The sequence below is a fragment of the Penicillium daleae genome (genome assembly GCF_028827525.1).
Source record: "Penicillium daleae strain IBT 16125 chromosome Unknown utg000002l_segment0_segment0, whole genome shotgun sequence".
Lineage (NCBI taxonomy): Eukaryota > Fungi > Ascomycota > Eurotiomycetes > Eurotiales > Aspergillaceae > Penicillium > Penicillium daleae.
This window is the reverse complement of record NW_026623150.1, coordinates 6759039-6772193: the sequence shown is the minus strand read 5'-3', so window position 1 is coordinate 6772193 and position 13155 is coordinate 6759039. Positions and strand designations below refer to the sequence as shown.

At 50.8% G+C, this 13155-nt stretch overlaps 6 protein-coding genes across 6 annotated transcripts; 3 read left to right on the top strand and 3 right to left on the bottom strand.

The window, feature by feature from the left end:
- Positions 1-315: 315 nt before the first annotated feature.
- N7458_003319 (mitochondrial elongation factor MEF2) lies at positions 316-3060 on the bottom strand (the record flags this gene model as incomplete). The annotated part of the gene is made up of 1 exon (XM_056906702.1): positions 316-3060. The coding sequence occupies one exon, from the start codon at positions 3058-3060 to the stop codon at positions 316-318; it is 2745 nt and encodes a 914-aa protein (XP_056770809.1).
- A 479-nt stretch (positions 3061-3539) lies between these two features.
- N7458_003318 (retromer subunit VPS17) lies at positions 3540-5434 on the top strand (the record flags this gene model as incomplete). The annotated part of the gene is made up of 3 exons (XM_056906701.1): positions 3540-3971; positions 4047-4500; positions 4563-5434. 3 exons carry the CDS (start codon positions 3540-3542, stop codon positions 5432-5434), a joined length of 1758 nt encoding a protein of 585 aa, XP_056770808.1.
- A 268-nt stretch (positions 5435-5702) lies between these two features.
- Positions 5703-6104, bottom strand: N7458_003317 (GFA family protein; the record flags this gene model as incomplete). Its single annotated transcript, XM_056906700.1, has 1 exon — positions 5703-6104. One exon carries the CDS (start codon positions 6102-6104, stop codon positions 5703-5705), a length of 402 nt encoding a protein of 133 aa, XP_056770807.1.
- A 362-nt stretch (positions 6105-6466) lies between these two features.
- N7458_003316 (uncharacterized protein) lies at positions 6467-8967 on the bottom strand (the record flags this gene model as incomplete). The annotated part of the gene is made up of 6 exons (XM_056906699.1): positions 6467-7867; positions 7927-8049; positions 8132-8375; positions 8429-8528; positions 8572-8633; positions 8930-8967. 6 exons carry the CDS (start codon positions 8965-8967, stop codon positions 6467-6469), a joined length of 1968 nt encoding a protein of 655 aa, XP_056770806.1.
- An 810-nt stretch (positions 8968-9777) lies between these two features.
- Positions 9778-11420, top strand: N7458_003315 (ATPaseAAA-typecore; the record flags this gene model as incomplete). Its single annotated transcript, XM_056906698.1, has 2 exons — positions 9778-10026; positions 10077-11420. The coding sequence occupies 2 exons, from the start codon at positions 9778-9780 to the stop codon at positions 11418-11420; spliced, it is 1593 nt and encodes a 530-aa protein (XP_056770805.1).
- A 1004-nt stretch (positions 11421-12424) lies between these two features.
- Positions 12425-12916, top strand: N7458_003314 (uncharacterized protein; the record flags this gene model as incomplete). Its single annotated transcript, XM_056906697.1, has 1 exon — positions 12425-12916. The coding sequence occupies one exon, from the start codon at positions 12425-12427 to the stop codon at positions 12914-12916; it is 492 nt and encodes a 163-aa protein (XP_056770804.1).
- Positions 12917-13155: the final 239 nt, after the last annotated feature.

The following is a 13155-nucleotide window of genomic DNA, read 5'->3' as shown; positions in this document are numbered from 1 at the left end:
TGTGAATTGTTCAAAAGTGCGAGGGAGGGTAACCTCATTCGGGGACCGCACTTGAACAGATAGAAATAAGTACCTGAATAGTATGAATCCAGTGTGGATTGTATAGTTTGGCTCGCAAACCTTCCAAGACGCGATTGTTAGCTCTTAAAAGAAAAGCAAGACTGAAGGCAGGAAGGAACCTCAAGAAACCCTTGAAACAAAATGCTAATCGGGCAGTAATGATACATTGGAGATTGCCTTCTATGACGCCCAAGACGGAGAACATACATGATAGTGTACAAAATAGCGTTCAACCCACGAGAACAACCTCCCTCACTAGAATCCACCCCTCAACTCCGCAAGCACAGCCTTCTGTCGCTGTGCAGACATATTCTCAAACCGATCCACGCTCATAACAAACGTGCCACGGCCAGCGGTCAAACTCCGCAGATGCTTGAGATACCCAACCATTTCTTTGAGCGGTACCTTGGCAGTGATAGTCCGGGGACGAGACGCGGACACCGGTATATCCGCACCGATGGAAGGTGTCTCGAAGGGATCTGGCGGCGCGTATACGCGCTTGGGGTCAATGGGAGGGAGGTTATCCTCTGCAGGTGATCCAGACGCGTCGGTTGCGGATAAGGGCACCTCCTCGTCTAGGGAGAGGATGTGGCCGCCTCGTGAAGAGGAGATGTCGTGCACGACGGAGCCGAGACTGGCTTCGTCGACGCTGATAATCGCGTTCATGACTGGTTCCATCATTACCGTTCCGGGCCCGGCGAGAATGTCTCGTAACGCGGCGGATGTAGCTTGACGTGCGGCGGATGAGAGGGCGGAGGTGGTTGTGTCGTTGCCGAAGAGGTGTTCTTCCGGGTTGAGGGTGAGCGTAACCCGGATATTGTGCATTGGGAATGTGAATTGAGGGCCACGGGCGAGCGCAGCCAGGGCGCCGTTTTGGAGAGCGGCGCGGAGAGCGGATGGGTCCAGACCTGGTGGTAGAAGGGGGCTTGTTTCATCGTCATTCTTGGAAGAGCGGTCGACTTGTAGACCGGGGGCACGGATGATGATTTGGTTGCCCTCGATTGTCTCGGCGAGAAGGGTGTCCTCGTCTGCGACTTCAGTGACGTCTTGTTCATCGATGGGCTCCACGATTGCGGTGCAGCCTGCTTTCCCACGGCGGCCGGCGACTTCTTTGTCGAAGATCTTTGTGATGGAATTTGAGGCACCAAGGGCAGATTCACGATAGCCAATCTCGATGCGGCCCATGGATGCCTTGGCTTTGTGATCGTTGATAAGTCGATCACGGGCGATCTCGAGATGTAGTTCGCCCATGCCACTTAGAAGTGTTTGCCCGGATTCTTCATCCATGCTGACGTGTAGACTGGGATCTTCTCGTAGGAGTAGCCCGAGTGATTCATGCATACGCTTCTCCTCGCTAAGGCTGTGTGGTTCGACACTGGTGAAGAATACTGGTGGAGGCACATTGATTGGGCGGAGTTGAAGACTGGTCAACGGCTCTGGCGGCGTGGGCTTGTTCCCAGCATAAGATAGAAGCGTGTCTCCAGTGCGAGCATGCTTGAGCCCAACGACAACACCAATGTGACCAGCAGGAATAGAGTCTACTTCAACGGCGTCGTTCGCGTACATCTTCAGCAACCGGGGTGCTCGCTCTGAGAGATGCAGATTGGTATTGAAGAGGAGACTGTTGCGATCCAGGGAGCCAGAGTATACCCGAACATAGACCAAAACACCACGCTTGGGATCATTAACCACCTTGAAGGCAAGCGCACAGCTTTGGAGTTTAGCAATGGCGTCTTTGGGGTTCACCTGGAGCGCAACCTTCTTCTTTTTCTTGCCCTTCGCTGGAGCAGACGCTTTCTCGTTTTGCTCTAGGATCAGGTCTCCGGAGAGTAGCCGTCTGAGTCCTCCCTTGACACCCCCAATGCTCACTTCAGGATCGGGAGCCTCGGGTGGACTGGGAAGTAAGTTTACCACAGCATCCATTAATGGCTGAACGCCCATGTTGCGGAAGCTGGCACCTGCGAAGACGGGAACAATCCGACTTGATTGATCAAGAACGCATCGCCGAAGACTGTCAATAATGTCCATAGCAGGCACAGCCAGATGATCTTCATCACATTCGAAGAATTTCTCCACAATGGCTTCGTCGTGCTCACTCAGCAACTCAACCAATGCGATACGCGCACGGCGGAGTTCCTGTGCCAATGCACTCTCTTCAGCGCCCAGTTGCTCGAGACTCATCATTTTCACGGTGCGGCCGTCTTCGCCCTCCTTCCATCGTAGTCCCTGGAGATTGATAGCATCCGCCACACCGACGAAAGCACCATTGCCGCCTTCAAACCACGGGATCTGGCACACTGCTGGATACACAGCTAGACGGGAGCTAACCTCTCGGACTGTTCGGCCAAAGGCGGCACCCTCACGGTCTAGCTTGTTCACATAAATCACGCGCGGAATTTTATAGGTACTGGCTTGGTGCCAGACCTGCTCCGTCTGCGCCTCGACACCAGCTACACCGTCCAAGATGCACACAGCACCGTCAAGAATACGCAAAGACCGCAAGACCTCGAATGTGAAGTCGGCATGGCCTGGCGTGTCAATCAAATTGATCGTATGCGACAACGATGATTTGGGCGCAGAGGGATCCCGTTCAAGGGGCTGGCTTTCTGCTCCATCCCCAGGAGGCCAATGGAAAGTGATAGCAGCCGACTGGATAGTGATACCACGCGCACGTTCTGCGGGCAAGAAATCAGTCACCGTGGAACCCTCATCCACGTCACCAATGCGCCGTGTGAAGCCACTATAGAAGAGCATGCGCTCCGTCGTGGTGGTCTTTCCAGCATCGATATGAGCGATGATTCCGATGTTTCGTGTACGGTCCAAAGTCTCCGTCTGCCATCTGGAGACTGAAGTTGAGAAGCATGGAGCTGTTTGACTTGCGAGACGAGAGATTTGTGAATAGATGCGGCTCTTCACGGGGCTGGCCTGGCTTTTATAGAGCGTCGAGCCCATACACTGCAGGCCCGGCTGGGGGAGGCGTAACAATGGAGCCACAACCATTGCTATTGACAACTCTCATCCAATGTGGATGAACTATTAGAGGTTTATTTGCATACAAACATGAGAGTGGCGGTGGTATTTTCAAAGACTGAAGCGTCGAACTTGGACGTGTCGTCGTGGTAATGGGAAAAAGCGAATCGTGGAGCTGGCGGCGGGCTTGGCGCACGCACTCTCATTCCACCTGATGATCCATACGTAACTCTCCCCCCAACCCTCCTGCTTCAACCTCCAACCACCGTACTTTGCTGGATTGTTCTTTTGCACACTCTTGCTTGTTCATTTGATATGCGCCTCTAAGTGCGCCCTTGTTCTCCCACAAAAAGCTGCCCGAGGTAGGTGTCGCGCTGACTCGGAACTACCTGGCCGTTACTGTGGGGGTTGATCCCCAGCCATTAATACTGACGCCTTCCGTCACTAGCAGCTCCTCCCCCTTGAACTCTCCTCGTGAGGACTGCTCCTTACTTCCAATCCCAACCAAGATGGACTATTCTTCCATCTCCAACGATCCAGAACACTCCACCGGTGCCTCACCCTGGGGTTCTCCGCGCGCCGACCGAACGACGTTCCCCACCTCCAGCAACGGCGACATCCCGTCATCCCCGTTACCCGCCCAAGATCGCTCATCGGAGACTGCGGAAAGAGACAATGATGCTGTAGCTCAGGCAGCCTATCTGTCAGCGCAGCTGCAGAGTGCTCAATTAGGTGACCCGGACTACATCGAGGAACCGTCTCCGTTTGCTGCGCATCAGTCTCCAAATGCCGACCAGCAGCGACAACAACTCCCCGCACGCTACCAGACGGAAGTACGACAAACATCTCGCCCACCGGCGCCTGTGTATAAGATTCAAGCCAAGATCACGGGTCTTGAGAGAAGCGGAAAAAAGGATCCTATCCTTCGCTTTGATGTTCACGTGGGTCGACTCTTCAATGATGCTGATGAGATGCGCTGCAGCGGTGACTGACCTTGCACCAATCCTTGATGACAGACTAATATCCCCAAATTTCGTACCACCCAATACCGCGATGTTCGCCGTACTCACTCCGAGTTCGTTAAGCTTGCCGACCACTTGCTCTCGGCCAATCCGGAAGCTCTCGTCCCCGCAGTTCCGCCCCCAGTTACTCCAGCAGGTGCTGGAACCGACGAAGATGAAGTTCGCGTCAAGGCTTCAATGCAACGCTGGCTCAACACTGTGCTGGGCAATGAGGTTCTTATTCAGGATGACGAGGTTATGCTCTTTGTGGAAAGCGACTTCGGTTACAGTCCCGTGCTTCGCATGAAGCAGCCCGCCACGGGAGTGCGACGCAAGATGTTGAAGCAGTTTGCGCCTCCACCTGACGACACCCCTGAACTGCAGGCGGCTCGTCCAACCGTGAAGATGTTCTACTTGGCTGCAATGGACTCGAGCCACAAGGTTGACCGAGTTGTCAAGTCCCGCAGAGGTAAGATACTAAAATGATTTCACCTATGGTGACATAGTATAGTAGATCACTGACTGGACTAGGCGTGGGATTGTCCGAGTCTGATTTCGGTGTGAAACTCGGCCAGATGGCAGTGCAAGAACCTCATCCTGGCTTGGGTCTGGCTTATCGCAAGCTTGGCAAAGTTATTCAGACTGTGGGTGACTATCATGCTATCCAGGCTACCGCAGAAGCCACAACTCTTGGTGAACCCTTGAGTTATCATTCGTCCGACGCGTTTATCGTCAAGGAAACCCTGACAAACCGACATATCTTGCTGCGAGAGCTCCTCCAGGCTCAACAGAGCGCTCGAAGCAAACGTGCCGCCGCAGACCGATTGAAGGTCAGCTCGTCGGTCCGCCCGGACAAGGTGGACGAGGCGATCAATGCTCTTGAAGAAGCACAGAACCACGAAGACTACCTGACAAAACGCACTCAGCGCGTGACAACAAATCTTCTCCAGGAGAAGCGGAAGTGGTTCGACCGCACTACCAACGAGCTGCTTTTCAGCCTGCGCGAGTACACCTTGCGTCAGATTGAAGCAGAGCGACGCACCTTGGCGACACTGGAGAGTGTCCGACCCGACATCCGTAGCATCGACGCCTCTGGTGGCCTGAGCCGACTGGGTCGTGAAGCCCACCCTGCGGTCCGACGATCGAACTTGGCATCAAGCCAGGGTCCTAAAGGTGACGCCTGGAGTGGTATTCCCCGTCGTTCAGACAACTTGGGTCGCAGTATGAGCGGCAGCTTCACCGCTCCCGGCCTCAATGACGATGAGGGCGACGAGGAAAGCCAGGCAGAGTCTGGGCAGAGCCGCGCCCGTGCCACTAGCCAGGTTGGGTCGATTGCGGAGGAAGATGACGACCGACTGGATGCGCGCAATGCGGCCAGTCGGTTGGCTGCCAGCACATTTTGATCTGACTAGGTCGGTCAGATTGCATTGATCCTGTATATGTAGCCTGGACACGACGTCGTGATTCCCCTTTGTTACCTTTATAGTTCGTGTCTCGATTGTTATAACCTTACGTCTTTGAGCCAAATTATGTTTTGTTTGAAAATAGTCTTTACCGTGACAGGAAATATGAAAAAAAAAATCTATTGCAATCGACTCTTCTTGTAACGAAACGAGAATAATTCTCCCCTCCGTTTTGGTGCGAACAAAGGATACAAACTCCATCCCTGAGCTACTCACTCCACCCATCAAATTTCCTCGATCCGTCATCCGGCGCAACATACCAAGCAGCTTTCTCTTTATAGAAAATATGCATTCCAGGCCCGCGCACTAAATGTTCCGACTCAATATCCAATGTCCCGGCAGCAACAGCCGTAGTGGATGGCTCTTTATCCAAAGACATCGTCATAGTTGATCCACAGCGAGGACAGAAGCTGCGCGATGCGGTCTCGCTGGATCTCCAGACAGAAAGTTCGACGTTCCACTTGATAGCATCCTTTGGGAAATCCAGCCATACCTGGTAGGGAGCACCGGATTGTTTACGGCACTCGATACAGTGGCAGTACACAGGATCTGCGGGAGGGGTAGTTGTAGTGTAGCGAATGTAGCGGCATGCACAGCTTCCGGAGGCCATTGTGAGGTAGTATGATGTGTATGTGAGATTTTTTGAAACTGGAGATTTTGAGTGAGAGAGTCGAGATAACGAGGTCTGGCAATGAAGTCATGCGGATTAAGGTTGGGTTGCCACCGCTTTTATATGCAGGTTTGGGCTTGTATTTATAATCAATCAGATGGACCACATTGGAACGTTTGATACAACCTAATGATGGTCTAGTTAAACATATAATCATAGATCTATGTAGCATGTTTACACATAAGACGGCGCATTGTTTGTGCTTAAATATTCAGAGGTTATTGAAGAGTAATCGCTTCTGTATCAGACACCCAGCATCTGCATTGCTACTTTCCATCATCGTTGACGCTGACCAGATAAGATCATTCGGGCATTTGGAGATCGCGATAAAGCTTCCTCCCCTTTGCCTGGCGAAAGGTATTGTTAGACAGAACCTTGCTGTCCTTACTAACGGTTTCCGAAAGCGCCCTCGACTGCCCAGACGTACTGAAAAGCACACGCAACGGCCACTCCGAATTTCTCACATGAGAGAAAATCAAGTCGACAAACTCCCTGCACATTTCACGCGCACCACCCTCAAGAAGGTTGATCCCCGAGATGATACAATATCGCAGAGACGGAGTGTGCTCCAACAGATAAGCAAGAAGCGCCAAAGCAGAGCTCCATCGCTCCCCCGGCTGTGTAAGCCGAACAAGCATCTCCTGTTGGAGAATCAAATCATCATCGGGAGGCTGGAATTGTAGCAGCTGCAGTATCAAGCTATATACCATCGCCAGAACAGCAGCTTTGTCCTCAACTCCTTGAAAATCTGGCACTCTACCGGGACGGGATCGCTGGCAGATGTAGGAAATGAACTGGGCCTCAGCTTGGATCGCAGACCAGATGATCCCGTACGCCGCGAGCTCCGCGCTGGTTTGTGGACCGAGTTCGTATGGACTGATAATCCAGAGTATGAGGTCGTCGCCTGAAGTAGCTGTTGTCCATTTACCCAGAGTGCGAATGATGAGAGGCTCGGCAACAAGTCGTCCTGCTTGGATGGCTGGTCTGATTCCGTCGCTGCCTCCTACTTGGTCTATAAGTGTTTGGAGGTGTTGACATAGTTGCTGGGCCTCGGCTCTGGTTATTCCTGCTGGAACGGTGATGGTCTCTGTGAACTCCGTTTCTTCTATCATCAGAACCTCTGTCGATACTATTCCGGTAGTCCATGAAGGTCTCTGTAGCTGGGCACGCTCGATTCGTTCCACTAAAAACCAGACAGATGTGAATAGGGGTGTAGGATTGGGAGGACGGGGAGCAAATTGCATACAGCGATCGTCCATCTCCATGAGAAATCTATACATTCTCCTTCCAACCTCATTGTTCTCCTTTCGACTCTGTAGAACCTGTGCCATGATGAGTTCCGTTGACTCGGTGACTGCTGGTAACACTGCTGGTAACAAGCCTTTGATCTCTCGTGCGTTCTCGATTAAGGCCTGGTCGTCGAGGAGTTGGATAGACCGTTCAATCTTATCCACCGTTCCTTGGTATGTTGATAAGAAGTTCGAATTAAAAGAATCGAGAATCTTGGACCCCTTTGATTTCAAATACCAGGAGGCCACTTTGATGAAGAAATTGAAATATTCTTCATATATCGCAGCTAGCCGCTCCTTCATAGCCGTGTTCGTATACAGATCGAGCCAATTTGTGCAGATAGAAATTCTTTCTGATAGATCTGCTACGTATGTTGAAAGCTGCTCTGCGATAGTTGAGTAATTGACCGAGGCCTGAAAATATCGCGTTAATTAGGTTAGAGTGTCTGAAGCTACTTAGTGAGGGATATCACCTCAACGACCATCTTGACAGCACCACATAGAACAGAGGTATAGACTGATTGATTCGGAAAGCATTCGAAGATTTTCTTATGTGAGTCAAGTTTCTGACATATCTTGTTGAAGTTCATTGCCGCCTAGTATATGTGTGTTCTGTCAATCGCGGCAAGTCTCCAGCCAACTTTCTCTCTTAGGTCGGAAGCATGAATAAAAACGCACCTTGCTATTTGACGCTTTCCATTTCTCCCCCAGATTATTTGTGATTAAGCTGACTTCGCTCACTGTCATTTCTTCGCCATTACGAATTTCCTGAACTAGTCGCTGCTCGGTGCCGTTCCGATGAAATATTCGCAAGACCCCTGGTTTCTTCTTCCCAGCCTCCTCCTTCTCTTCCGTGGACCTGAAAAACTCGTCGCATTTTGCCTGGAGTGCTTGACGGGCAATCTCGACCCCTGAAAATGAGCTAGGTAAATACTATCAGCCTCTTGAAAGTATCTTCATGTCTCCCTGCAATACCTTTCGATTGGACGTTGATGGTAAGCCTGTTGCATGCGGAGCCTCTCTTGGACCTCAATCTCCAAGTCTAAGTCTTCTTGGTAGGACTTTGTCTGGGTCGCTAGATCTGAATCAGGTTTGAGCTCAGAGGTGAACCGACGCACGATTTTGGGCCGTGATAAGTCCTGTACGGTGCTCATGGCCTTCGATCGTCATGAAATGGTCACTGTGATTTCAAGATGCTGGTGTCAAAGAGAGGCTAGGAGTGGTCCAAGTTTGGGCGAATGGACTTTTTTACAAGCTGGAAAGTAAAAAGGCTGTCAGCCGCTCTCGTAAGAGACATGTACTGCAGCAGATTATTTGGGCTGTCATAGCTTAGTACTGCAAGCCTACTCGTACACTGAGACCACAGCCACGTTCCGCAGTGAACGCCCTGAGCCAACTGGAGCGGAGCAGTTCACAGAGACGGGCAACAGTACCATTTGACACGCGCTCTACCAATGTGCCTCACGAATGACATACAGCCCTTCGAAGTGGTGCTGCATGGGGATTTTACCCATGTGGCTATGGCGGCAAACAATCTGAAGCTGAAAACCCAGTCAGAAGCGGGCTTGGGATGGGGCACCCCCGCTATGCTAGTTATGCAGCCTGTTACGAATTGAGATTTCCAAACATGGGGGCTGTCTTCGGGGATCCCCGCTGGATTATGCATGCAGCCAATACTCATCACACACGAAGGGCGCTATTTGTTGGATGGGGGCTGTTTGGCCCAGACGCATACGCGCCCAAGCGGAGAACGGGCTTTAGGATGGGGGCCAGGGGGCTGGCTGATGGGTACTCGCAATGATAGTTACAGTGCTCCGTACATAACCTTTTTGAAATTGGGAACATGAGCCATCTGCGGGGTTCCTGACTGGGACACGAATGCCGCTAGTCCCTCATTGAACATCGAAGGCCGTTGTTTGTTGGATGTAGCCCGTTCAGTTCACCCTTATCATAATAGCCGAAGAGCCTCCTCGACAACGTGTTCGACGACTTTGCCTATAAGTCTTGGGACACAAGCTTTTCCGACCCGTAACCAAGTCCTTTTTTGATATTCTTTCTCCACTGGTACCTCTAAGCTAGGCTCATGCCTTATTGAGTTTGCAATACCCTTATCTTCGTTGTCCAAAAGTCCAATAATGATGGAAGATCCTGTGTTGGTCAACACGCCCAATGGGGGTGGACTGCATGAGGCCTCAGATACCGGAACACAGAATAGAGGGAGCGATGTCTTCACAGGTAAGCCTGAAAGGATATATAGGGTTGTTGTAGAGTTGCTAATAACTAACTTGCGATTACCAAAAAAAGACGACCAGGCTTCTGTTGGCATGGCCAATTCCAACGAGACGTCAACTGATGGGCAAGAGTCTAGCATAGTCGAAGTTCTCGACGATAACAAATCCAGCAAGGCGGAGGCGCAGCCTCTGGAAGCAGAAATCGATAGGAATGAAACGCAGGCTAGCGAAAGCAACACCGAAGCGATATCGCAGTACACGAAAGATCAACCGCACATCGTCTTCGTCGACCCAGTCGGCACTCGCTGGATGTTTCCATACGAGGATGTCAAGACGTGGAATGTTAGTTGCGCGCAATCACCATGTCCTCATTCATTATTGACTGTTAGTAGGGTGTCAGGAAATTGGTCAAATCAGTTTTTGCCGAACTATACGTCCCCAAGTGGATCGTGACGAGCCTCGACGAGGAGACAAAGGGTCCCCACGAGAATTTCACCATTACCCAAATCCAACCTGAGTGCTCCAGCGTTTTGAGCAGTCATTGGGAGAGCTTGGTGTCACCAGGCTGGGAATTCAAGATTGAGTTCAGTAGGGGTATCAGGATTCTGGAATCTATTCGCGAAGAAAAACGTTACATAGAGAACGAACGCAAATCCTCAAAGTCCGAAAATTCCGACGATGAAGCATCTGAGAAGGGTGACGAAGAGCCGGTACCAGTCGAGAAGATGAGCAAGATAGTCTACGTGGCAAATTATTTGGCCCCGGATAGTGATGGTGACTACAGAAGCCGCACTGTTGAGCGAAAGGAAGAAAAGATACAAATCATAAGGTCACCTGAAATGCAGAGTCGCAACTCGGTTCTTGAGGAACATAGAGAGGTTTACTTCAGTGACCGCCATGCCACCAACCTGAAACAGGAAATGGTCGATACGATCGGCAACCCAGTTCTCTATATTCACTCGCCGATTCTTCTGGATGCTCTTCGAGCCATCATTGATTTCCAATCCATTCCAGATGAGTTCCGACCGAAAGAATGGCGCGCGAAATCTTTTAGCAGTGACCTTAACCGGGCGCGTTTCGTGTACCCTTTTGTCGATCTTTATCACTATCGAGAGAAATTACTTGGATATCGGGATGTGGTAAAGGAATGCCATGATGAAGGGTACAGTACAACGTGTGTGGAGCATATTGACATCCTGAATGAATATCTCGAGGGTCTGACAGAGATTGGCTTGGAGGATGCCGAGCGTCTGGCTAGCGGCCCAATTCCAAAGACAACCTTTACCCATCTTTGGCTCCTCCTCAAGCCTGGTACAGATGTTTACGTTCGTGAAGAGGGGAAGCTTAACGCATATGTGATTGAATCCTTCGTCGGTGGGTTCAACTGGAGCTCGCGTTCAGCGCGTTCGGGCCCACACCATGTCAATGTCTGGAATCTCAATTTCGACGGGCAGCACTTGACTCGATCCGTTAAGAGTGTCGCTATTCCCGTTTTCGACCACGAGCGCAACATCGACTCATTGCCCGTGTATCCAGTCCGGTTCCACGTCGATGAAGATCCCGAAAACACTCTCCATCAGCAGTTGGTGAATAGAGGAAAACGATTTGTGGAAATGATGAGACAGCCTTCGTTCCAGGAGTACAGTGGTCCGAGTAAACTGCAAGGTATCCGCACTGTGAGTTCAACTCCATATATGACATGGCCCAGTCGCCCACTTGTTCATCCGGTCTCATAATGGCATAGTTCCATCAAGCGAGAGTCGTCATCGACCATCAGAGTCAGCCTTGGGAACTGGAGGAAGTCAGCGAGGAACCAAATGCCTATAAGCCAATTCAACACGTTTACGAAGTGGAGTTGGGGGAAAGAACACGAATTGCGCGATGCCCATGCAAACCATGCGAGACCAAAGACCCACGCCAAACTGGCGTCGAGCGTCGGGCGTTCGATGACTATGACAATATTGATCTAAGCTCGAGAGAGACTCTAACTGATCACCAATATCTCCTTTGCTGGTCGCATGTTTATGGATTCGTGCTGAAGGACCGTGTCTGGGGTTAGTGGTACCATTCTCCCCGTTGGGTACAGTATCAAGCGGCTAACATTTATGAGCTAGATGTCCTAGAAGTCACTGGTTTGAGAAACCCAAGGATAGAAAAAGATATTATTGACACGCTGGTACTCAAGCCTGAGAGCAACAAGCAAATGATTAAGGCCGTCTGTGAGATATTCGGGGGAACATACCCACATGCCTTCTCATCGGACTTTGTTCGGGGCAAGGGAGAAGGACAGATTTTGTTGCTTCATGGCCCCCGGGGACAGGAAAAACACTGACTGCCGGTATGGACAGATTTGAGAGGAGAATAATTCAAAATTTACAAGCTAACTTCTCCCAGAGTCAGTCGCGGAGTATACAGGTCGCCCTCTGCTAAGCATCACTGCCGCTGATTTGGGACACGAGCCAGGGCCACTGGAAGAAAACTTGCTCCGGTTCTTCCGAAACGCAAGAAAATGGAATGCCATAGTGCTTCTTGACGAGGCTGATGTGTACCTTGAAACGCGCTCTGCTCAGGACCTTCGGCGGAACAGCATTGTCTCCAGTAAGTTGGTCCCAAAAGCTGGCAGGAGCATCGTGCCGAAGATGAGACTTACCTCTATCCAGTCTTTCTCCGAGCTCTTGATTACTTCCAGGGCATTCTTTTCCTCACAACCAACCGAGTTGGAAGCTTCGATGAAGCATTTATGTCACGAATCCATGTGCAAATCGGATACGACCCTCTCGATGACGATTCCAGGAAGAAGATCTGGGACGGCTATTTCAAGAAGCTAAGCAAAAATCACGAAGAAGGAGGTCAGCTCATCCGCTGCAGTTATGATGCAAAGGAGTATGTTCGTCGAGAGGAGGATCTGCGAGTCCTCAAATGGAACGGCCGCGAGATACGAAACGGTATGTGGTCTCTGACCCGTCTGGTTGCCAACTTTTATGCTAACATAGCCCAAGCATTCCAAACCGCCGTTGCCCTGGCGTGCTTCCAGGCCAAACACGAAGGGAATCGTGTTCCTGAGCTGACGGATGAACATCTTCGCCAAGTTGTCACCATGTCACACAATTTCAAGAGCTATCTTAAGACAGTGCGTGGAGCTGAGGAAGAGATGGCTTGGGCTGCGCGAATCAGAAATGACGAGACTAAGGCTTCGGAGGGAAAGATTTCGAGTCAGGTGACCAACATCTAGATGGATCCGAAAGTGTGCAATCAAGTGGCCAGAGATATATTATTGGGCCCTTGTCTTACTCAAGAATGCTCTTTAATACTGTGAAATCAAGTATTCAAACTGTATTGGAAAAAGAGCCGTGCGTGAATGTCAGGAGGGATCTCCCTTGTAAGACGGCATAATCAACTGCAGGTATATCGTATGCGAATGGTTGACGCAATCCAGTAACAGCTTATGCATGCGTATGTAACTAAAGATGG